The 25885-nt window shown below is 40.3% G+C and overlaps 1 protein-coding gene across 3 annotated transcripts in view; it reads left to right on the top strand.

The window, feature by feature from the left end:
* PTPRT (protein tyrosine phosphatase, receptor type T) overlaps positions 1-25885 on the top strand; it is a 338779-nt gene that overhangs the window by 290931 nt on the left and 21963 nt on the right. For all 3 annotated transcript variants that reach the window (XM_026862069.1, XM_026862068.1, XM_026862067.1), the window contains 9 exons: positions 2170-2357; positions 8219-8306; positions 15816-15892; positions 16811-16847; positions 18231-18328; positions 20091-20207; positions 21546-21700; positions 24134-24269; positions 25269-25418. In XM_026862069.1, the coding sequence (XP_026717870.1) occupies positions 2170-2357; positions 8219-8306; positions 15816-15892; positions 16811-16847; positions 18231-18328; positions 20091-20207; positions 21546-21700; positions 24134-24269; positions 25269-25418 (1046 nt within the window). The remainder of the gene's footprint in view (positions 1-2169; positions 2358-8218; positions 8307-15815; positions 15893-16810; positions 16848-18230; positions 18329-20090; positions 20208-21545; positions 21701-24133; positions 24270-25268; positions 25419-25885) is intronic.

Below are 25885 nucleotides of genomic sequence, written 5' to 3'. Positions count from 1 at the left end.
CAAAGGAGCTGACTGATCTGAGCTACATTTTACAAGTAGCCTATGCTCTGCATGTGCCCTTACTGTATTAGCACTAGAACCACACATTAGTTTTAAGACTCCCTCTTGAATAGGGATATCGTAATGTTTTTTAATTGGGGCTGATAAAAATGTGGCATTACTTGCAGGTTCCTCAGAGAAGCCAATTGTGAAATTGGGTTTGTATTAAACCTAATGATGGAAAATTAAGCATAGTACGTCTGTCGGAAATGGTCCGCAATAAAAATCTTCTCCTCTCCATTACAGGAGGTTAATAGGGAATAGGCAAGGAAAGATGCACTGGGAAAGCGAATCCAACTAGGGGAATTAATAAGCCTTGAAATTCCCTCTGTTCAGAGTTCTCACACTGTCATTAGTCGGAGCATTAGGGATGATTATACAAATGCTTTGGATGTTACTCTTCCTTAAATCCCAAATTTATTCACATTTTGTATGTGAGGGTTGCTTCACTAGAGCCATAGCTCTGTAAATCTTCAGGTGTCCTGGGAGTGTGACTGTATTTATGAGAACCTGGGATTCAGAAATCCTTAAATTCAGTAGCCTAATCTTCAGAGCAGATGATCGCTTTGCACTAATTTGTTTCAGAAGAAGCATGATGTGTTCAGCATCTCTGATAAATCAACCATCAGACTTCTTTATCTCACAATGGAGATCACCTTGCCCTGCAGCAGTGTCCACTGCTGGCATTCCTTTCTCCTTCATAGTCCTGCAGCTTCAAAACAGAGCATATGCCTGTCTTGATATCTTCCCCCTAATATAACAGTAAACCAGCTAAAGCATTGTTTGTTGTGTTTTGTCATGTTGTTTTGCCAGCTGCTGAGAAGGCATCTCTCTGCTCCTACCCACCTTTGCAATGCGGGACACAGCAGAGATCGTGACTGCTTCTGATCAAAACTCCAGGGTGATTTCTCAAGGATAGCAATGTTTAGAGTAGCATTTCAGACATATGTCTGCCTCACAAAAATCACCCTGAAATTGCAATTTGATTTATTTATTCTTTATCCATTCAAAAATGTGACTGTAGTATTGCTGACAAGGGATAGTGTTTAGGCTCTTTGTCAGTAAGCTTTCTGTAAAAAAAAACCACCTTGTGTATGCAATCTTAAAGGGTTTTTTATGAACAATCTGAGGGAGATACATTTTCTGTTTACTAATATTTTGGGTTTGGATAAAACCAGAAAGAATTGATGCAGAATGTTAAGGCCTGTATGCGCAAAAGAACCCAAGCATCTCATATGCCTGTAATCAAGGAAAGACCAGTGGTTTATTTGGACGACTATTTAAATTGTGTCAACTCTGGCAGATAAGAAACTGAATTTTTTATTTAATCTTAGCTTCTGTTGTTAAAAATAAATATTGAATAGACAGTCAGTTGTCTGGTTATTTCTTTTCTATTAGTTCACCAGAAATATTTTGTTGTGTATATAAGAATTTTGCTGGGGAGGTAAGAGGTTACAATTCCATCTGCATAGTGATAGAGAATTTTTTTAATCCATTTTTTTCAAAAAGAAAAGTTACATATCTGAAATTTAAATTTCTGCATGCATGATAACTATATGCTGGTTTGTTTATTGTTTCTGATAATATTAGATCTTTGTAATTGACATATAAATTTTAGACCTGAGCTAGCAGAGAAGTTTAATTTGCCTCTAACATCCTGTGTGACTTATTTGAAATGCTAATAATTTGTTTGCTATTAACTTGGTCCCCTTTCAGTTATCTCTTACTGTACACCCCAAATCCCTCTTCAGTATCACGCTCATCTGTATGTATCTTTCAGTCGTGTTTGCAGGTTTGTGAAGAAAGGTATGTAATTCAGTTGGAGTTGTTATGCAGAGCTCACCCTTCCAAAATGTGCTACTTCTCTCTATATGCTGTATCCTCATTAGCCTGACTGGCTATTTACTCTGTTCCTATCTCTTTGGGTTTGTCTCCTTGACACCAGAAATATTCAGTGTGGTCCTTCTAGGCAGCTGTAGGCAAGTGTGGGTTTCCTACTTATTTCTTTACTTTCTTTTGCCTGCACCAACCTATGGGGTGGTGGAGAAACAAATAACCAAACAAAGCAGGAATGAGACTGGAAATACCAGATAGGTGAAAGCTTGTTTTGCCTCCCTGTCTTTAAAACAGACAGTAGCCATGGAGAGATGACCCAGCCAACCCTGACTATCCAGACCCACCCGTACCGGAGCTGCGAGCCGGTGGAAATGTCCTACCCCCGGGGGCAGTTCCAGCCAGCCATCCGAGTGGCCGACCTGCTGCAGCACATCACCCAGATGAAGCGAGGACAGGGCTATGGATTTAAAGAGGAGTATGAGGTGAGAGGAACCTTCACTCACATGAATGAGTACAGAAGTTGCACTTGCAAAGAATTCTTGCTTGGGAGGGGAGGATAACTGTTTTTAAGAGCTTTTCCTTAATTCCCTTAGCCTCTTAATCCTTTCTCCATCTTATTTCTGTTTCTGAGGGTAGGATTTTAGAGCCCTAGCAATCTTCGGTGGCCCTCTAGTCCAAAAAAAAGGTGTTTACTACAGCAGTAAGGTAATGACATTGTGCTCATCTGTTAGCATGTGCCCTCTCTCCCATGAAGAGCAGACAATAAATATTTAACAGGTGCTGAACTCAATGAAGGACTTGCAGTCCTATAGTCCCTTATTTATTGATGTGCTTTTGTTGACAATAGTGCAGGCCAAGCTTTAAGGAAAGGAAGGGTTTTACTTGAGCTTTTTGGGAGCTCCAGAGCCTCTGTAACAATTGATCAAATTTAATCACAATTTAATGACCTGAATGCAGAATTATAAAGGCAAAGGTCTTGTGTACTTTAAATGAAGGTGGAGTTTTCCAGTATGCTCAAACCTCTGTCTCAGAATATGTGCGACTGATTTACTCTTCCAACTCCATGGGAGGAGAGAAGCAAAGACTAAGCTCAAAAATGAAAGTGGCCCTGTTCCCACCCCATGCTGGAATGACCAGGAATGTAATCCAAATGACAAGAAGAAACATGACATCGGGGAGGAGTTAGAAGGGGAATATACATTTAGAGCAGAGAGAACAGAAGAGGGAAGTAGCATCAAACATATGTGAGACTTTGCTCTAGCAAGTGATAATTATAATGAATGTAGTAAGCTTGTGGGAAGGCAATAAGCAATTAATATGCGTAGTGGCATTAAAACTACTTAAAAATAACATAACAGCTGTGAAAAATAAGTTACTTAATGAAAACAGCTCACTTTTCCACCCTGCAAGTAAGAGTCCATGGGGTTTGTATCACTGATTCTGGGTTTTGCTGTAATTGAGAGGCAATCTTTTCCTGGTTGTCACCAGGGAGTATTTTTTTAATCAGATGGCATCAAAGACTGTCATAATAAATGTTTCTGGTAACTGTATGTTAACCAGGTCTAGTCACTCATGCCCCACAATCAAGCACGCTAATTAAACTATCAATATAAAGAGCTCTGTTTAATATTGAAAAAGGGTAATAATTCTCTTAGGAGATTTGCTTAGCTCCCCCTTGGCCTCCATTTCCATGAATAGTACCCAGATCTACATTCAGCTCAATTACAGTTGCCCTGAGACCTAGTTCGTGATGTTCAAGAAGAAAACAGGTGCTGGCATATATGTAATTTTCTGGCACTGGCATTGGCAATTATCAAAATAGCACATTAGCATGAAAAATGTCAATGCAACTTTCAGCTCCACAAGTTCTGCCTTTCCCAGAAAGTGCTATCTACATATGTATATAATGATGATGACATTATATAGATTTGCATAATTCCTTTCTTCACAAGAAATAGCCTGGAGAATGCCACAAGCTCTCGAATCACATGCGCTGTCCTACCCTTCAATCAGAGGTAATTGCCTGAAGGAGCAGTCATTTTCAGTGGTGAAATTTGGATGTTAGAGCATGGGACACAGGCAGCACTTCAGTTCCAGATAGCTTTCAGCCACCACCAGCAATACCACAGATTCAGGGAGGATGTCAAGGAGTGTTATAACTCCCGGGAAGTGGGAGGTTTAAGTTGGCTGAGATTGGTGTCTCAGGCTGGAATCTAGAGGAACACAAAGCTGCAAAACCAGCTTTGCAAAACGTTTTGCAGGATGGTTGATAAGATCTTAGAAGAGAATTTGATGTCTCTTTTAAAATGTGTTTTCATACACTAATATCAATGTCACCTCCAAATATGTTTTTTCTTCTAAGGAGCTGATTTTCTACTTACTTTGCAAATTGATAGCATAAATTACAGCCTATTTAGTGACATGTTACCAAATAATTTTACTCTGATGAAAAATCACTTTGAACAGAGTGTATCAGTCACACATGACAATCTCTCTTCTCTGTACAGTATCATCTTCACTGAATAACCTGGAAATGACATTCGATATTTGTTTAAAGTATACCTTCACCTACAGACCATTAGAGCACAGGCAGCATGTTTTACCAAGGGCATCTACAAAAATATTTCTGTAACTCCACACTGAGATGAAAAGTAGGATGTGATTGTGTAAGTGGTGTCACTGCTGGTGTGAAATGGATGATAACTCTGTGTGTGTGAACGTGGGAATCTGTCAGCACTTGCCGTGTGTGATATTTGGGTCTGCCTGCTGCACCTGAGGCCAGAGTGTGACTTGGGCCTTTTTGGCTGCTGCTTCTGTATAGCAATAAAACATGCAGACCACAAGAGAAGAATGTATCACTGGCACTGGGTGTAGATAGCACTATCTGGGATTAGGCATAGCTGTAAACATGTAAACAGGACACGTTTAAGTGTCACCTGTCCCTTTTTCGGAACGTATCAGCCCCAATTTGTTGTGCAAGACTAGTCCCACAGACTTACTGCAAACACCAATTACTGGCTGCGGAGATAATAAGCTTAAGTATAGAAACTCATTTTCTGTGATGATTTAGGATGTCACTAAAGCACATTTGCCTGCTGCATTAGTGAGACCATTTAGTTATTTTGGATTTTGTGGCTCCTTCCTCAAGCATGGTAGTGTTGAGACTCCATCTTATTGATGTGATCTGTGGATTTTAACCCTTTCGTTTCTGTCTGGCTACACATCTTCTATCTGGTCAAAAGAATAGATCCTGTGGTTCAGTCTGTGACGTGACATTGCAAGGTATTTGGCAGCAGGGTGTTACTGTAGATGCTGTCCATGGACAATTTTGGCTTAAGGGAACTGAACTGGCTGAAATATTTCTTCCCAGGTTATTTTTTTTTGCTAAAGCAGTTTTTGACCCTGGGTTGCAACAGAGTTGTGGAAACAGTTTTGCCATCACTGTTGAGAAGATAGTGACTGCAGGGAGAGGGCCAAGGACTCTGTGTCACACTTTGAGATGAGCAGCAAGGCTTTTAATTGATGTTGTTGCCTTTGGCAGCAATACTGCAGCATTGGGGTAGATCAGTGCAGATGAATGATTCAAGTTTTCGTATTTAAATTAAAAACAAACAGTGAACTAACTAAATGCATCTATTGGAAATTTAAATTGGCTTGCAATAAGCCTCAATTTAATGTGAACAATTTAGTGATGTTTGGGCTGTGGTGCTTAGAAAGCTTGATTGAGATGAAGCTGACTTTTAGAGACTATCCTTGTAATTTCAGATAAAAATTAGATCAATTGAGTTTAAAAAGCATCATTGTAACATAAATGCCACTACTGGAAAGATATTTCAGTGTAAATTTTACAGAACTTCTCTAAAAGAAGAAAAGTAAGAAAAACCTAAAAATAAAGTCTGGATTTCTGAACATTTAAATTTTGCTGTTAACAAATCAAAGAAAGAAGGGGAAGTGTTTCCTGTGAAATGTGGATCAAATACCATTGCCTGAGTGATCTGTCCTGATTTACCATTTCTGATAATGCAGAGAGAAACAGAAATATTAACCCTTCTTGCTATTATAGAGATACTTACTGTACAGACAAAAACTGAAGGAAGAAAACATTAGGTATGCTCCTCTTTTTCTGGACACAACCAAATTATAATTGATATTTTTTCCTTTATATTTCTAATGTGGTTTCAGTTTTTGGTGGTGCATTTTTAGTGATCTCACAACAAAAATACTTGTGCTGTACCACCCGTGTACATGCAGTTACTCCAATTTGGTCATCTGGTGTCTATAAAAGTAGGAGTATAAGGTACACCTGTGCAAAGGTAGTTTATGTTCCTCACCAACCAGAGCTGTGCTTCCTCTCTTCAGAGATGGATAGTTCTGTGAAAAGCAGAGATTTCTTTGGTATTGAATGAGATGAAAAATCCTGGACTCTTAAATCTTTGGAGGCTATATCAGGCAAATATAAAAACATCCATTTCAATAGAGAATTTCATCTTCAAATCGCATGAAAGGATAGGGTTTGTTGAAAAGGGATTTATTGGACCTGAATGTATTTTCTTTGGCCAAGATAGCTTCTCCCACGTGGAAGTCATGAGAAAAGACTTTCTTTTTTTTTTTTTCCTTTTTCTTTTCAGATGGCTATGATTAGATGTCTAATGACTGTTGCCATTCTCTAGTCAATCTGCTGTAATTTGATATTAGTGGAAAAATAAGGCACCTTTTTCCTCAGTCTTTGAAGATGAAAATGAACCTTCCTCACCTTTTGTCATTTACTTGTGGATTTTTTTGTTGTGTATGGGTTTGTTGGTTGGGATCTTTTTGCTCAGGAGATGAGCTTCTATTTGGAAACAGCTATCTGTAAAGGAAATACATGTGTGATCAAAGCCCTCACCAATTACAGAGTTATTACGCTTTCTCTTGGGCTTTTGAGTAGGAGCTCACTGTCCCTGCCTTTTGTCAGCAGAGCTCGTGGCAGTGCTGCAGTGCCTGACATTTTCTGTCCTGGAACCCCTTTGGGGGAAATTCACAACGATCTGCTCTGCCACGGGTTTGCTCATATTAAGTTTAATTGTAATGTCAGTGTTGTAGATCCTAATAATTGTGTCTCTCTGCTATTGCATTCAGGCACTGTAACAGACCTGGATGGTTTGTGAAGATGAATATAAATTCATTTTCTAGCACAGCTGTGTTAAACTACCCGCTGTTAGCTAAGGCAGATACGATTCTACAATGATTGCAGTATAAAACCCCCATAACTCTGTAGGGACCATAAATAATACAGTTTATGATGTTGCTGTGTTTTTAGTAATGTAGGATCATGTTAAGGAGCAGATCTTGGAGGAAGCAGATCTCTGGGGGAGCTGTTCTCCTTGCCCCTGTTTTTGGCCCAGGTCACGGCCTGGCTGGCTGCAGCCGCAGCAGCGGTTTGCAGGTCGTGGCCTTCCATCCAGTTGTGGTGCCGGCGACTCCCAGGGAGCCGGGGCTGCTGCACTGCTGTGCTTGCTGTGTGACCGGCCTGGGCTGACGTCCCCAACCGTCCGGAGACAGGGACAGAGAGATCATCCTGCCTGCAGGCAGCCGGGCCGTCTCCAAGGACCATCCGCCAGCCAGACCCCGTAACAGGCGCTGTTCTCCCGGCTCTCCTTGGAGACCCTTCCTGACGTGTCGCAAGGGGAAAGAGTGTGTTCAGAATAGTTGTAGGACCACCCTGTAGGGCAGGGTAGCACTGTGTGTTGCCAGTTTCCTTATCCCATCCTTTCTCTGCTGAAAGAGCAGATTTTAGGAAAATGACTATTCATATTTCATGAGCATGTTTTACCTCCTTTTGCCTCTCTTCCTTATATGTGATCTAAAACCTGGAGCTTTATCATTTTTCCCCAGAGAAAACGAGCTGGTCGTTTGTGTTTCATCGCTCCATTATTAATTACATAGAAATAGGTGAAACCACTGTATCTGTTTTCAACTTAAATTTGAAAGACTGAGAACAGTGTTTCAGCCATCTGGGTTTTCTTAGAAGTATATGTATGTGAAATCTCCACAAAACCTGTTCTACAGGGAAATGAGGTTAACCTGTGACTGTGCAGCCAGAAACAAATTCCCCTGATCCTTTTAGATCTGAAAGTAGCAGGAGGAAAATGATTCTTCATTGGCAAAAGCCAAGAGATGCAAATGGCTGCACCAAGCTCCACTTTTTGCATTAGTGGATGTGCCCTTTCCTCAAGAACAGCTGTTTGCTTGGTTGACTACTGAATTATGCAGCACCTTTATTTTTGCCCTGCTCAGTCATCTTAATCCACCTGAAGGCATTGGCCAGATTTTTATAATCACTACACTATTGTTTATTTTGCAGGCACTACCTGAGGGCCAGACAGCATCCTGGGATACAGCCAAGGAAGACGAAAACCGCAATAAGAACAGATATGGAAACATAATCTCCTGTAGGTGTAAATTCACATTAAACTGAGCTTTCTGTAAGATTTTATATGCATTCTGTGGAAAAGGGTGTGTTTGAGAATCTTACTAAAAGCTGCTTTATAGTGCTGAGCATTCAGTAGTTCAATCTGTTTGTACAAGCTATGTTTCTATGATTTATTTTACCTTTTTTTCATTATTTTACATAAAATCATTGTAAGACTTTACAGTTTTTTATGCATTTTCTATCTCGCTTTGTGCTTAATGTTTGTAATTTAAGGGGTAAATCCTTCTGTCAGATTTTCACAGTGGGTGATGATGCCCATTTTCTGTCCATTTTTACTGCGTAACTCAGATCTTTCAGTGGTATGAATGGGAGCAGAAAAAATGAGATGCAGATATATAAAATTTTAAGGTATGAATTAGAGATCAGATTCTCTCCTTCCTTGTGGTCAGTAACCAGTGGAGCAGTCACTGCATGTCCCCAGAGAGCTGGTTTGATGTGTGGGACAAGCTTAGCTTCTGCCTCAGAAATACAATAAGGCAGCTGAAAATGCACTAAAGCTTTTTAGTTCTACTCCTTTCAACAACCAATTACTGTTGATGTTACAGGAATATTGATACGCTGCAGAACTGCAGGGCAGTGAAGGTCTCCATAAAACCATTTAGGTCAGCTTTGTTCTCCAAGTCAGGACTAGATTCACCTCTGTCGTTTTTGTCAGATATTTGTGAAGCCTCTTCCTAACAATCTCCAAAGTTGAGCTTCCCACGAGCTCTCCAGGCAGTTTACCCCAGTGTTTCATTATACCTTGTAATGACTGGGGAAAGGAGGTGTGAGAAGTAATTCTTTTCAAGGGCTGCTGAGCAGCGTCAAATGGAGAAGCCAAGCCTGAGACCATCAGAACAAGAAATAAGAATATAAATGAATGTGCTGTAGATTTTCATGTCTAGATAAATCTATAGAACACTATAAGAGCAGAATTAAGTCACACTGAGTGATATATTTAATACTGTGGGTTTTCTTAGGTTAAATATATATTTCCTGGAGAACAGACTTTACTAAAGAATTAAAAAAAAAACCCTTGGCCTCAGAGAAACATCATCTCATACATAACTACTCCTCTCTTTCTCTTAAGACTTGAAAGAAATTATTCATGTAACACTTTTGGGGAAATGGCATAAAACAGCTCAATTCAGGGACTACATGGTAAAGATTAAGAAATCTGGAAATGAAGATCAGAAGTTTGTGAGCCCTGATTTGATCCCACTTCTTCTGCTGTCTTTCTGCATTGGTTGTGAGCTGGTCACCAGTTCCATCAGTCTTTGTTTCTCCATGTGGAAAATGGAAATGGTAGTACCTGAAGTATTACAGTTAGTGTGGGAACAGTCTCCCTTAACTTCAGCTGCCTAAAGGCTCCACTGTGCTGTAAGTTCCCAGTGTTCTTAGTGGCAAAGACAGATCCCTCCAGAGGTTCAATTTACCTGTCTACTACTTGTTTAGATTAAATTAGATTAATGGAGATGAATCGAAGATGGAAGTGCCATAGTATGATATAAGGAAGGAAATGTGAAAGACTCTTTGTTTTCCTGTGTGATTTTGAGGAAGCAGTTGTTACAATGTACAAGTGGAGGTGAAAAGAGACAAGCCTGTCTTCAGTAGCTACCATCTAATTTATGTTGAAGGTGGTCACAGAGAAAATGTTGAACTCAAAGTGAAATGTGAGAAGAAATTAAGGAAGCAAAATCAGGGAAGATAAATGGGGTATTATCTAAAGGGAAGGCGTTCACAAAGATTGTTGTCTAACGAAGAGTGATGTTAGCCTTTTAGCTATAAATATGAGTACAGTAGTAATACAGATAGGAGGTGATGTGCTTGAATAAGGGAATGCAAAATGTAATTCAAAGCTAAGAAAAAAAGTATCTACACATTATAAAACACCAGAAGAAGCTCAGGTTTGAGGGCTGTTGGGAAAGATTTCAGAATGAGGTTGAGAGGTTGGAAAGGCATCGATAAAGTAAGGTAGTGAAAGAGCGTAGTGATACAGAAGAGTTGAAGGTTAATAACAAAGTTGAGTGAGCTTTCCTAACTTCAAACGTGTATCAGAACAAAGAGTTTGAGGAGACAACAGCTCTTCTAAAAGACAGTAAGAATAATTTAGTAATGTGCAATAAAGAGTGATAAAATGGAGTGAAAACCTTGCTTCACTTTGGAGAGGCTAGGGAGAAGGAAGAGAGGATGCCTAAGGAAGGAGCATATCATTCATCAGACATTTTGTAAAACCATTGGGAAATTATCAATGGTGTCAGTGGCTAAGCTTTGAGCCAGACCCTACTGATGGGCAACGACAGGATCCAGAATAGAGAATTGATAGCAGAGCTGAGAATAGCAGTAGAGTAGCTCCCTCTGGGCAGATCATGAAAACGAATTGTGCTTGGTGAGTACAAACTGTGCAAAAGCCTGAGCAGAGGAGGGGACGTGGAAAACAATTGCACCCTTAGCTGCTTTGTTGTGCTGGAATTCTAATTGCAGTTACAACCCAGAGTATGCACTGATTGCTCCTACCAGTTTATTTGGTAAAAGGCTGATGGCAATTAACGTTATTTATTTAATCTCAGTTGCCATTTCATCCCTCCTAGAACAAGACATCCCATGCCTTTTGGGGAGTAAACTGAAAACTCAGGTTCTGATCTAACTTTTGTAACTGCCTCAGAGACTTTTGTTAAGATGTGGGTTTGTAAGCTCTTGCAGTAAGTAGCATTGCTCAGTGAATCACAGAAGATTAGATCTTGTCTTTATGGCCTTCTGGGTAATAGTACACTTACAGGACTGTTTTACTCAGCTCACTGCTTTCCCAGGGCTGTATTAACATCGTGCCTCTCTGAAAATCTAGATCTTACTGCCAGCCCCAACATCTGCTGTTCTTACATTTGCAAATCAAAACTGCAGAAGAGGCTAATCTGTTCATGGAGAGGAGATGCAAGAGAGGTCTAAGCATTTCCATGCTTTAAACCCTTGCTTGTCAGGGTTCCCTTCAGTCTGCAACACTGGTATGTTTTTTGAAGAAAAGAAGCTGAGGAGTGGATTTGGGGTCTGTATGACCACTGAAATCCACTGTTGATTGTGGAAAGATGCACAGATTTACCATGCTGGAAGAATCTGCCCTACTCAGAATTTTTATATCAGCTGAGTCCATGAGCTTTGCTCCTGCACTTTGGGTATAAAAGCAAAGACAGTCGTGGAGATGCAAGATTTTTCTTTAGGGGGCAAGTATAGGTAGTGTATCCATTTATGTGCTGAATCAAAATTATTTAAATTTAATTTAGGGCCTAGATATTGAGGCCTTCAAAGTGCATCAGCAAATCATTGTGAGGGGAGAGATGTTGAGTTTTTGTGGGTTGAGCTGAACCCATTGCATAGAAGAGAAAATACCCAGAAGCTGTATGGGACCTTTGGTTCTATTTCTCCCCATCTTGTCCAGATTAGAGCCATTACGTTATGGGAGAGTAAAGTCTATCAGGTGAGAGCTGAAGACATAGAGATACAGGATTGGGTTTTGTTTTCACTTACAGGAGAATATTTCCTTTCCCTTTCTTTTCTCCTGTTATTGAGCATATTACAGAAGGAGGTCAGCACTCACAGGAATGCTCGTACTGGTGCTACTTTAGACACATCTTCCTGTCTGCAGTGGAGCATCTTCCCACTTAGGCACAGTGGTTTTAAAGTCTTGTGATGGTCTGTTAAAAACTATTGAGTTGATGACAAAAGACAGTAATTTGCTTTGTTTTCTTCAAGCTCTGACTACCATATGCTTTGGGCTGGAAGACTGTGAATTAATCAGTGAATTTTGTGGTGGAAGAGACAAGCAACAGAGATTAACAGAGGTCCAAGCTGAAACTCAGGTGGAGCACATTTCTTGGCCATGGCCATGGATAATGCATAAAAATAAAATAAAATAAACAAAACAGCATTGGATTTAGAAAGAGAAGTCTTTTGTCCTCCAACCACTTTTATTCCATGGTTTCTTTTGTAGTGCCTAAACTCTCTTGTCTCATGTGATCCTGAGAAGGTGGGATACATCACACCTCGCTGTTACCCAGTTCTCAAGGCACAGTCAAGGATTAGTGGGGAAGGGAAGGGGAGGACAGAGTGCCTTAGAAGAACAAATCATCCTTACGTACCAGAGCTAGATTGAATCCTCTCAAAAGATGTCTGCATTTCTCCATTGACTATGCGGGGAACCTTGACAGCCAGTTTAGACTAGCTGCATAATATTTAGATGGCGAAAGTTGTGTGAGATTAATCCAGTGCTGGTGCCAGAATGAGATGTGGAAAAATTGCAATGATATTTCAAATGATCACTAATGGGAATTTTGACAGAAGTTTGAAGCGATAACGTTTTTGTGCTAAAATGGAAGCACAGTGCTTTTCAGTGAATTTCTTGTCATTTTTAAAATCTGTTTTAAGACCAATTTTCAGTCAAAGTACTCTTCATACAAATTTAGAGTTCTGCTAACTTGCATACAGGCTTTAGTAAACAGGGAGAAATAAAATCATTTATACATTTGTTAAAGTATATTTCCATTTTTGCAGTACTGAATGCAATTTTTCTTCTGTTTCTCCCTCCATTTTTGAAGTTTCTTATAATCCATTTGGAACATGGTGATATGATTTCTGATAAATTTACAGAAGAGTTGAGTGACACTTTCATTTCAGTGTGCCAAATATTTAGTATCCCTGGCTAGTGTAGCCCAGTGGAAAGGACGCAAAATCAGAAATAAATTTTGACCTGTGGGAGAAGATGTGGTGAAGACATTTGCTGTTCTTTAAAAGGTCCTTTAAAGTCTGTAGATGAAAAAAACTAAGTACAAGATAATTACTATTAGTAGCATAATAAGTTGCATTAGATTTTGCCCCTTTCCATTAAAAAAAAAGGCTAAATAAATGTCTAAATTTGGGGGGGGAAAGGGATTTACAAGGTAAGTTATTTCATGAACTTTTATTCAGACTGTGCTCCTAAACTTATGAACAAGATTAAAGGCACCATTAAGACATCATTAATATTTAGAGTGCTTACCCTATACACATTTTTTTTTCCTGCTGCACTGCTCGCACTCATAAGAGAAATAAATCTCCCGCATGAATTAATCTCATTTTTGTAAAATATGCAATGAAATATTGTGAATTCTGTCCTCCTGAAGCAAAGTTCAACTATAAGTATTTTTCATTTGGTCCCAAAATATAATTGGACCTAAACCCGAATGTCTCCTTTTTAAAAAAATATCATTAATTTCCAGTGGTCCTTTCTTCATCCGTTACTGTTCTTCACAGACAGAATAACGGTACTTAGGTTAAAGGGAAAAAAGCAACAACACTTTTTACAGCTACAGAGCATCTTTTCTTTATCCGTAATTGTCTTAAATGCACAGACCTCTTCTGCAGTCTCCATCACGGGTCTTTCACATCTTGCTCCCTCAGGAGGTATTCATCCTGTCTGTTTTAAGTTTTGAACTAAAGAGTGGCTGAAAGAGCTGAAACTTAATTTTGGGGTTTGGTTCTGTTAAATGAAGAGAGGCAGGTTCTTCCTGGAGGGCTATTCAGAGCACTTCAGCTACACACTGAGAGTAGACAGTGTCTTTGTCACACTTAAAAAATCAACCTGAGATTCTTTTCACCTGCCATTAGGGTCATTTTTTGTCTCATCACTTTTTAGTTCTAGTGTTGCAGTAAGTTAAGACTTTCATAACATTATTATTATATTGTGGCATCACAAGAGGAGTTAGTAAATGTTCCCCTCCTGACCATTAGCTCTAGGGGTTTTTGCTTTGCTTTTCCTCTGTGAGTTTCTTAACTAGCTTAGCTTTGCTGCCTTGAATCGCAAGTGTGAAATTGTCTACAGGAGATTTTGTGTATTTCATCTAGATGTCCGGTTTAATCAGCTCTTTGTCTGTCTTTGTGAATTGCTCTAAGTATAAATTCTGTTGTTGTCTGTCTAACCACATGATTTACTGCAACTCCTAGTGCAGTTGCCTTGGGCGCAGGTAATTGTCTAGAGTTGGGGACATCAGCACTCAGACATACACCTACTTCCACTGCATCTACAAAGGTTATATTTATTAATACAAATATAAGAGAGCTTTTGATGGATTCACCTGCGTAATATTTCTGAATGCAAATATGGGATTTAATACAGCAGTGTGGTTGTATCTTTTGGGTGTGCAAATCTCACTCAAAGAATGAACAGAGAATCATTGCTTTACCTAACTGTCGGACTAATATATATCCAGATCTTGGCTTTCAGAACTGCATGCACATCTGTCTTCACAGTTATTATCTGATTCTACATTTAATTAAGTGATGACTTTTTGACTGAGTTACTGCAGAATCACACCTTGTATTTTTATGTTTCATTGCTATGATTCTTCTTAATTAAATGTAAATCATGCTTAGGCCTCTATTTTGCAAAGTGCTTCTAAATATTAATGCTTTACTGACTGAGAGCTAGGGTCTACAGAGCTGGTAGAGAGGAAATAAATTTAATGGACTCCATATTATGCTCCTTTAAAAAATCCTTGAAAAATGATCCCAATATGCCCAGCAGTGACCTCTGTAGCCCAGTAGCCCTTGCCAAGCAACTGGCCCTTAGATGGCAGTTCAGCAATTAATTGCATTCCAGTGCTGGGATTGCCAGACCAAATCAGCTCAACAGCCCAGCTCGTGGAGATCTCCTGTGACAGAGCCCAGCGCCAGCTGTTCCGGAGAAAGATCAAAATATTCCCTTGGTGGAAAATCATGACATAATCTGCCTGCTGGGGCAGTTCCTTTCTGCATCTGAACTGCGGAGCATGCTGGGAGATGGAAAGATTGATATCTGTTATTTTATTGCCTTATCTAAAGTAACTTTGAATGTCCTGAAAAACATGAACATTTCTAATTTGGGGTTTTTTTTAACACTGCCTTGATGCTGCTGTGAGTTCCGTGGGTTGCACTAAGGAACATTGCTTTGATTTCCTTTGGTATTTCCTTTCAGGTTTCTGGGTTGCCTCATTTCTCATTTGCAGGTTTTCGTTTGCCATTTTACACTCCTTAATCTTTTATCTGTTGTGACCTATTTATTTTTATCCTGATGTGGACAGTTTTAGCTCTTGCCTCAGTTTCCATAGGTCAGATGAAGCCAAGGGAGGCTGTTACTTCCAAGTGTGAAGATGGCTTTTGTAATGGAGATACATCCTGCAAAGATCTGTCCTGAGACCCTCCAGCCAGGCAGCACTTGTGGTCTGTGTCAAAGCTCTCTGTAAGGGTCATGGTGACAGCAGTGAATATAAACGAACACAGTGTACAAATGAACAGTAACCTAAAGACCTACATATTAGAACTTAGACACAAAAGAAACAGCTTGTAGGAGGAGGAATATATGTGATATTCTTTCTTTTTCTAAGTATTCAATTACCTACTTGCAGAAATTGGCAGATGAAGTGAAGCACTTACAAAGTCTTCTTTATCGTTACTGTCACTTTTTTTTCTTTCCTTCTTTCAGATGATCATTCAAGAGTGAGATTGCAGCTGCTGGATGGGGACCCTCACTCTGACTACATAAACGCCAATTACATCGACGTAAGGCTCCTGGACATCCCTGCTATGACAAACACTCCTGCTGACAAGTCTGCTTATGACTTTGGTGCATCTTACATAGGGACAGACTGTTGATCTGATATGAATGACAGCTGAACATTATACAAACATCATGTTGTGACAGGGAGAAGGTTCTCGGTCTCCAGTTTATTCTGTCTGACCAATCTGGACAGATGGAGATTTCCTATGTTTGACAGATCCGCCAACATAAGTGGAGTGTGGGCTAAATGACGTATGCAGAAATCAGTATCAGCCCCTCACAATAGCATTAGTAGATATCTGAGACTTAGCAACTTCTTAGAAAGTTGCAGTGCAGAAGGCGTGTAAATAGATTGACATATTTTTTTTTTACTGTTATAAAATAACATTCAAAAAGCAGCCTCCCTCGCACACACAGAGTGATCAAACGAACATGCTTTTCTTGCATGCAACTCCTAATTCTTAGGAACATGACAACGTTCAGAAGAGTTTCTTTAAGGGATGAAATATACACCTAATAAAGTTACATAAGACTTAAATGCAGCATTTTAATACAGAGGCAAATGCACACCTTTCCTCTTCTTCAGACAAGAAGGTGCAATTTTTTGCCTATTAGTTTTCAGAGTTTCCCACAGGTCAGTGACAGAACTCATGTTTCTTCAAGGAAATCGTGAAAACTGCCCCATTCCTGTTTTCTTTTTGGCATAATAAGATCTTATTGTTCAGTCTGAGCAAGATACTATCACTTAAAATATCAGAAGGCAACCTATCTGCCTATGTTCACTCATTCAATAACGAGTGTTAGTACACTGTTAAGAGTGGAGCACCTGTTGGTACCTGGAAAGTATGAATTACATACAAATGGTGTGCTTTGTCTGAACTGTCATCTCACAAACTGTCACATACTTTCTTCTTTTTCAGGGATACCACCGGCCTCGCCATTACATTGCAACTCAAGGCAAGTATGTCTAAATATTTGTAAAATCACTGCTGCTTTAAACTTTTGCAAAAGCTATTTATAGGGTGACATCTTCTGTTTCAGGGAACATCTGAAAACTTGCTACAGGGACACAAAAGGGAAGGATGTAGGGTATAGGATGTTCCAACAGCAAAATGCATTCAGTGCACTCAAATGCAAAACTTGAGCTACAGGAATAAAAAATGCTACAGACTTAGAGGTTGCAGTACAATCTATAATGTGTCTGTTGTGCATGAAGTATGAGATTAGAACTAAAAGGGACTTTATGGAGCTTGCGTTTTGCCTTTGGAGTGAAATTGCTTGGGGAGAGCAGTATGAATAAGCCTGTGACTGATGAACTTTTGGTCAGTGGGAGCTAGTAAGAAATGCATTTGAACACCACCTTCTGTAAGCTAGTTGATGAGTTCTATGTCCCTTTAGGGGGAAAAAAAAAACCAACAAACCAACCCAACACAATTCAATGCTGAGGGCTATCCATGTTCAATGACAAACCTCCCTACTCCTGTTCTTTATACCAGGGTGCTGTTTTCCTGCATTGTGGCCAAACTCTTATGCCATGACCACTTCCTCTACCATTATTTGACCTCATTTTTGTGCTTTCCTTGCCTTCAAAAGGGATGTTCACAGAAATGACTCCGTTCTTAAATTCTGCTTTATGACTTTATTGCTGGCTTGTATCTGTTGAGTCAAGAAATATATTAGAATAAAAATGGCGCTTGAGGATGTACGGGTACAGGGAATGCAGCAGGGCAGAGAACATGGGGGATGGAGTATGGGCAGAGTGGGTGAAAGGGAGGTTTTCATCTACAGTGTAGAAGAGAGGAAGGAAACAAGGTCAGAGGGAGGCTCTGCTCTAATTAAAGTCTTGTGAGTACTGGCTGTTTGGCTGTTGGAACCTGAAATTTTTCTCTCTGAGGAAACTTCAGAAAAAAGGCTAATTTCTCTATGCTTTCTTCCTCCTTCATAATTAAAAAAATATTAAAATGTGAAATGGAGGAATTTCAGTGCTGCATCAGGTACAAATTTCAATACAGCCTTAATTACAGACTTACTATAGGATGCATCCATGTCCCATCACTTACACATGCTTACCCACTGAGCTATCTCCACTGTTTCTACTACAGCCATCACCTCTCTTTCCAGGCTGCTAGAACCTTAAACACCCTCTGAGAGAAAGGATGAGGTGTCTCATCTCTCAGGTCCACGGTGGTCTGTGTCGTAACCCTGAATTGCAGAGGGGTGCTCTGAAAGGGAGAAGTAGGATCCTGTGGGAACAGGGCAGTGTCTGGGGAACAGCTGAAAAAGTTGTTGGTATTCGATACACTCTTTTAAGATCTCCTTTTGTTTTTTCTCCTGCCTCAGGGCCGATGCAAGAGACAGTGAAGGATTTCTGGCGAATGATTTGGCAAGAAAACTCTGCAAGTGTTGTCATGGTCACCAATTTGGTGGAAGTGGGCAGGGTAAGGGTACCACTTTCCCAACACATAAAGCCAAACCATCGCTGGGTGCTGCTGTTGAGGCAAGCTCAGCAAGTGAAGTGCCTTTTGCTTACTGTAGTAAGGGAATGAATTAAGCCACTAAGGTTTTTACTCTAAAATGCTAGATTTTGTAATACTTAGCTACTTTCCTTCTAGACTAATAAGGTTCATGTTCCTGGTGTAAGTCTCGGCTTTAGCAGTGTTAAACAAATTTATGCCAGCTGAGAAGCTGTCTCTTTTTTCAATACAGAAGGAAAAATGTACTTCTGTAATAATTATTCTTTATCTGTATGATGTGAATACTTCTCTACTCACAAAAATCCAGAAGGGTGAGAATGTGCAACTGGTCTCTATCCAAAGAACTCTTTAAATGACATTTCAAATCCTGGAGTTCCCAGTCACTTCAGTAGATCACTATTCTGTGGAGATACAGGACTGTGCACAGCTGGATCCTGGGGCTGCCCAGCAGTGTTGGCCTCTTCAACACCCACCACTTCACTCTCTTGGACTCAGATGAACCAGGAGTCCCTGTGTCACCACAAGGCAGTTGTCGAAGCCCACGATGGGAGCAAATATGAATAACTTACAAGATACAGACTAGACTTCAGGGAATGAGAAAAAGGCATGTCTGGGAGGCTTTCCCCAGTATGTTCTTCCCGCTCTTGGTCTTTGTTTTAGAGACATTCTCAACCAGAAACTGGAGCTCTTAAAAATGTTGTCCTGATGTTTGTCACCTTCCATTCCTTTGGTACTAAGAAAAATTTGAATGATAGTTTACTCAAAGCCATTAGTAATTCAACCGCTTTGCATTTGATTTCCTTTAGATCTCATGGTTGAATGCCAGCTGGTTCTATTCATTTATTGTTATTTATTCTACTTTATCTTCTACTGACACTTCAGTTTGAAATAAATGCCTCTGTGTGAAAAAAAAAAAAAAACAACAAAACAACAAACCTACATTAATCATATTTAATATTTATAAAACCCCTTCCAATTATGACTGGAACTGGAACATGAAAACTGCTTCTCAGAAGCTAATTGCTTCAGCTTTTCAGTGCTGTTCCACCCTTTCATGCTAGAGCATTTAATAACCTGATAGTCTTTGTTAGCCTAAATATCCCTTCTAGAGCTTCACAGCCTTGGCTTTTATTTTTACTATTAGTTTTGCACATGCCTTCTAGAAGTGGCTAAGCTTGGAATATGTTTACATGATCAGGAGATTTCTTTCTTGAGCCTTAGCTGAGACCTGTCACAGCTGGTAAAATGTCAAATTTGTGTCCACATCTGATAAGGAAAGCTTAGAGTAAAACAAATTTAATGTATCAAGAAGTATCTCACTGAAATTCTTTGACTAAACAGAGAGTTCAGAATTACAGTAGCAATAGCAAGAGCACAGATTTTTCTCCAAGGGGATGGTGGTAGTGACTGCCAGATATTCTGTAAACCTGATATATGATCAGGTCATGTATGGAAATTGAAGGAAGATTATATTAAAGAAGAAGAGCTAAATGCATCTTTTTCATTTGTGTTCACAACAAAGGAAGCGTAAAAAAAAATCCTCCCTGTGGTTTCTATATATTGTAAAGGAAGTTTGATCTAATTTATATAGTTAATTTTGACAAGGTCTGTACATCAGAAGAAAGCCCAATTTGCATTGGTTTCAGCTTGAAAGTGGAATAAAATGTAGGTCAGCTCTGACTCAACTTGAGCTAGTTCCTCTCAATATTTTCTTTTTTCCCCCCAGGTAAAGTGTGTTCGATACTGGCCAGATGACACAGAGGTCTATGGAGATATTAAAGTCACATTAATTGAGACAGAACCATTGGCAGAGTATGTCATACGCACATTTACTGTACAAAAGGTAAGGAAATCTTTAGTCAGCTGAAATTTTGATACAATGCTTAATTTGCGTTCAGAATGTGAACTCTGGGAAACATATCCAGAATGCTCGTGGAGATGGAAGCTGTTACTGTTTGGACAGGTTTCACTTCAAAAACCTAAATTTTTGACAGAGATTCCAATTTTGGACAAATTATTTTACATGAACATCTTGATGTAGCCACAAAAGTAGAATCTACAGTGCATGAAGTTTAAGTGCATCCAAAAGCCAGCAGGTAGTTGATGGTATACCAGGAACAATAACTGTCATATTTCACAGTGGCAAATTACAAATGAAAAAAGGTATCAGTTAAACTGGATGCCAGGTAGGGTCACCTTTCAACAGAAATAAAAATATAATAAAGGCGAGAGTATAAAAATTGTCCGCGGATTGGCAGGATTTGGAAGGGTTTTGATACTTGTAATGCAAAATTGGAAGTCTTAAGTGTCAGAGCATTCCAGGTCGGTCCAAATTACTCTTCAAGCACTCAGTATGTGGTTTTAAAGCTTTTCAAAAATTCCTGCTAAATGAACTTCAGCCACTCTGGGAACATTGTTGCGGTTTTCTAATACATAAGCTCCGTATTATATTAAATGACTGAAAAACTTGGTAAGAAAAGCTAATGCCAAAATCTTGATGGGTTAGAGCACCTGCTGCTGGATTCCACCTACATTTCCTGTACATAAAATGTCACAGCTAACTGACACTTCTGTGTTACCCTTTGCAGGGCATATACACGTTGTATCAATTTTCAAGTACCAGTAACTTGGTCTCACCAGAAAAGCCAAGTGATGGGTCTGGGTACCAGTTTCTGCCCTTTTCACCACCAGCTGTAAACTCAAACTGAGATTTTTTTTGGCAGGTGGTGGCAGAAAATCTACCATTGCCTGGGGCATGCCCACTTCCTAGATGTTTAATCCCCAGACTAGTGCTTCAGCGCCTCAAGAAGGGTTTAAGAGTGACTTCTTGGTGGTTTATGGCAGTACACCAAAGGAGGCTGCATAAATGCAGCCATAGTATGCTGGGGCTGAAGTCACCCTGTAAAATTCCTGATCAGCTGGGTTTGAACTCTTAAGACCACAGGTTTGAATTGGGAGCTGGCATTTACCTTCATAGTTGTCAGTTGTGTATTACCCACTTCATTTGTAACTAGAGTTTGGCCTGAAATCTCTCGGAGTGGAACGTGGCATAGCTCACATTCCTGCCTATGATGAGAGCTAAAGGCTTGTTCAGCCCTCTGCATGAAGGAAAAGAGCAGTGATCAGAACATTCTGTTTGAAGTCTGATGGAAGAAAAATAGAGGCTGTGTTGTCTCCTCAGAAAGGCTACCATGAGATCCGAGAGATTCGGCAGTTCCACTTCACCAGCTGGCCGGACCATGGGGTTCCTTGCTATGCCACAGGCCTCCTGGGCTTTGTTCGTCAAGTGAAGTTTCTCAATCCCCCAGAAGCAGGACCCATTGTTGTGCACTGCAGGTATGCAAGCTCTTTGTCTGAGCCTTTACCCCCTCAGCTTTTTCAGCTTTTTACCTTTTTTTTTTTCTCATCTGGCAATAATCAACTATGTTTTGTTTGTTAAAGAGTATAATTTGTGGGCCTCCCCAGGAAACAAAGTGGAATTTGCCACTTTAGAAAAAAAAACGGCTCCGGAGCTTAGCTGGCATGAGTTGGAGATGATACAAGTAGTTCCGAGAGGGCCATTTGAATGTAGAAGACTCTCTGGTGATCTGTACTCTCTTAGAAGCTCATAGCAGAGCTGGGAAAATGGTAAATATCTGGGACAGCCAATTGTTGTACAACAAACCTCTCATGGCAAGGAGACGATGCCTACAAAGAGGCAGGGAATTTTAAAGCAACTTTGCTTTTCTGTATTCACATGCACTACAGTTGAGCTTTGTACCAGCAGCAGCAGTCTTATCTGAACCATTAGTCTGTCTTCCTGGGTCTGGATGCCAGTCATTGTGCATCTTGGTCTCCTCAAAGCCTAGGTAAAACAGGAAGGTCAGACTGAAAAGCTACTCATTGCCTTCCAGCTAGCAAGTAGAAGGGGAATGCCTGAGGAAATCTCACTGCTTGGTTTACAGCTGTGAAAATTCAGACCGTTAAATCACGTGCTTGCTAACTCCCTGGCTGCTGCCATTACTGGTGAAGGCTCTTCTGCACTCTTTTCTTCCAACTGAGCTTAAAGCCCTACAGTGCAGGGCGCTATGTGAATGTGTGGGAGAGTGTCCCTGACACAAAGAACTAACAGTCTGAGGTGTAATCAGGCACGCTGCTGGTGGTGGGAGAGGAGGCACGTGCACACAGACTGCCATCAGACCTGGGTGACTTCAAATGCAAGCAAAGACATTGCTACAAAATTTGAGTCTGTAGCAGCTACCCCTGCAGTGCTTAGACCACAACTCAGGGCACGGGTTCTATAAAGGAGACTTGACTGGAGCATAAGGCTAGAGAGCAGAGCTGGTTATCCCAAAATCTTACCCCTAATGAACCTGCAGGCAATTACCTTTAAGTGCCATGCAGTGTGATCAGGACGAGAGAGGGAATACATCCCACAACCACCTTGAAAAGGAAAATCAATTAAATCTTACCTTTTTAAAACCGTTTTGGGTTGGGAGGATGTTTTGTTGTGCTTTTTAGCAAGCAATGACTCAGTTCTATAATAACATACATCTGAGCCTGAGGAGCTGGCAGAAGGAAATTCATTCAGAGCTCAGGGCCTGAATTTGCTACCTTGGTGCCATGACATGAGTCTGGCCCTGGAACGAGTCTGACCTGATTCATTGTAACCAAGAAAGCAAGGAGAAATTTTTCATCCTTCACATTTTAATGAATAAATGCCATTTCCTCTCTGTTATTTATCTGCTTTTGAATTTTAATGACTTGCTTTAAGTGGTAATTACCAAATTCTCCCTACCGATGCCTGGCTGGATAATATCACTGTTCGATATTTATGAAGTGCCAGGATCCTCTAAATATAGAAATGTTATAACTATTTGTTAAAATTCTGAAAAGCTGAGAGATAAAGGGAGAGGAAATGCCACTTATTCATTAAAATTCAGCAAATGAAAAATATCTTCTCTCTATTCAGCAGTTGATTAATCTGGTCCATTAATTTATGGTCATTCATATCTCCTTGCTTTCGGCTCTGCCGGAGTTTTCATGCAACTGAAGTTTCCCTGATTTGAGCTGAGTTTTCCTTCTTCTTTGGAGTAATGTGAAGAGATGTTCTCTTCTCTCTGTCCTTCACACCTAAACAGCTTGGATGATTTCCCAGGAAGGAAGGAGGACACAAGGACAACACAGTTTTGCAGGAGAGGGTCCAATTCTTGCAAGCAGCGGGGGGCTCTAAACTCAAGATTTTGAGTAGCCTTGAGCTCCTTTCTCTATGATACTACAATCCACCACTTGAAATCACCCTCCTCGGGACCCAGACTCCTCTGGATCAAAAAGGGAAAAGAAATGTTTGAGGTGGAGGGCTGGGCCCCTTTTATCATGCTCACTTGAGTAAACGTGTGCATGCCTTCTAAAGAGTCCCATGGAAGACAATGTCTATTCACAACCTGGAGGCTGCTCTCCCACACCCTGTTTGATGAGAGGTGTGCAGGTGCACCCACCTGTAAAATTATAATGATTGTTTTCATAGAGTAATTTTTTGTTAATGTTCCAGAACACAAAGCTTTTTTCCTTGCTACCTGCGTCCATTTCCCTTTCAAGAAATATTTTCCTCATTCTCTTAAATCCCAAGCTAATTTAGCTCCACACAAAAAATCAGCCCATTAGGGAGAGATGAGCAGCTTCCAAGGGAAGACAGCTGTGTCTGTGATACAGTTATTTTCTCCTCCATAAAGCCCTGCTCTTCCACGGTCCCTTGATCATGCAAACTCTCATTGTTTTTTCTTTTTTTAGTGCTGGGGCCGGGAGAACAGGGTGCTTTATTGCCATTGACATAATGCTTGACATGGCAGAGAACGAAGGCGTGGTAGATATATTTAACTGTGTGCGAGAGCTGCGATCCCAAAGGGTCAATCTGGTGCAGACGGAGGTAGGTGACAGCAGGTCTCCTCTCACGATGTACTGCTTTTCTGTCAGCTTCTCTGCTCAACAGGAGCCCGGCAATTCATTAAGTCAACACTTGATGCCTCTGTGATGTGATTATACAGAACTTTTGGTGGCTAAACATGACCAGATGTGCACTGGATCACATTCACTGGCAGCTACTCAGGGCCTCCAAGACAGGAGGGCAAGCCTTGAAGTTGAGGTCTTAGCATTGCTGATTGATTTTATTCTCCCAGTAGAAAAAAGCTACCTTCTGAATCTTCTCATGACTCATTCATAGGTATACTACAAACTCGAATAGTACCTAGTTTATATCAGTTGTGAGTTAAACAAATGAGACCATCCTTGATTTAAGCTTTGGGTGCTGATTAAGCAAGCTGCTCCATCACATAGCATCCAGCAGCTGCACAAACTTCTATGGAACCATTATCCTGCTACCCAAGCTTTTCCTACATGCTTCAGTGCCTTCCCCTCCTGTGGCACAGTACAATGGTCTGGACCAGAGAAGAGCTTTTGACTTTGTTGGACTTCTCATGTTTAGTTCTGGAAAAGAACTTTACTTAGAATACCAGGAGTCCAGTTTTGAAGAGACAGATGGAGCAGACCTGTTAGTATCACAGTTTCTGCAGGTGTTACAGGTTCAAAGCACAGTCCATTCCTGACCATTACCTCATGATTGTGAACAGAAAAGTTTTACGCCCTGATTTTCTCCTCAGCCCACCCCCATTTTGTCCTAGCATTCCTGAGAGTGGCGACTTCCCATTTTACTTATAGATTTGAAATGAATACATGAGGCCTCACGTTCAGTGATGGATGAAATATGCTCACAAAGCTGTCACATAGCACACTGTGTAATTTGTCTCCACATGAAACGGAGCCAAATATGCATATTGGGCATGATTTAAAAAAAAAAATAAAACAAAACAAAAACGTGGTATTTCATGAACTGTAACAATTTTAATATGTTATTCCCTCCCCTGTGCAGGAGCAGTATGTGTTTGTCCATGATGCCATTTTGGAGGCATGTCTCTGTGGCAACACAGCCATTCCAGTTTGTGAGTTCAGGTCCATATATTACAACATCAGCAGACTAGATCCACAGACCAATTCCAGCCAGATAAAAGATGAGTTTCAGGTAATTTCATGTGCCTCCTCATTGCAGTTGGTGTTTTGAAGTTGTTTAATCAATTTCTGTGTGTTATTTTACAGTTTCCAACAGAGAAGGGAATGGGGGGGACACTGACCAAGGTCTGATTTCAGCTGATTTTTGTTGGTTTACTGCTGGGTCAAGATTTGGGTTTGAGCATGGACTCTTCAGCCTTTGACAAGGAAAAAATATTCCCATCACTTCAGTAGAGTAAGGGTACTAATTTTCACACATAATGTACTTCTCATTTCAACAAATAGTCTGTTGTTCATTTTCTTCTGTAATTTATGCGGAAACGTTTATGCCTCAAGGTCCCTTATTATCCGTTCTTGTGGCTCGTATGCTGTTTCTGAGGCTTGACAATCAACTTGTTGACATCCTTCCATACAAAGGAGAAAGTGAGCTCAGTGAGCATCACTTTTACTAATTTTCAGTGAACTGAATCCCTCAGTTCA

This window comes from Athene cunicularia (genome assembly GCF_003259725.1).
Source record: "Athene cunicularia isolate RWA chromosome 20 unlocalized genomic scaffold, athCun1 chr20_part1, whole genome shotgun sequence".
NCBI lineage: Eukaryota > Metazoa > Chordata > Aves > Strigiformes > Strigidae > Athene > Athene cunicularia.
Note: the sequence above shows the minus strand (reverse complement) of the source record. Positions and strands in the feature narration are given on the sequence as shown.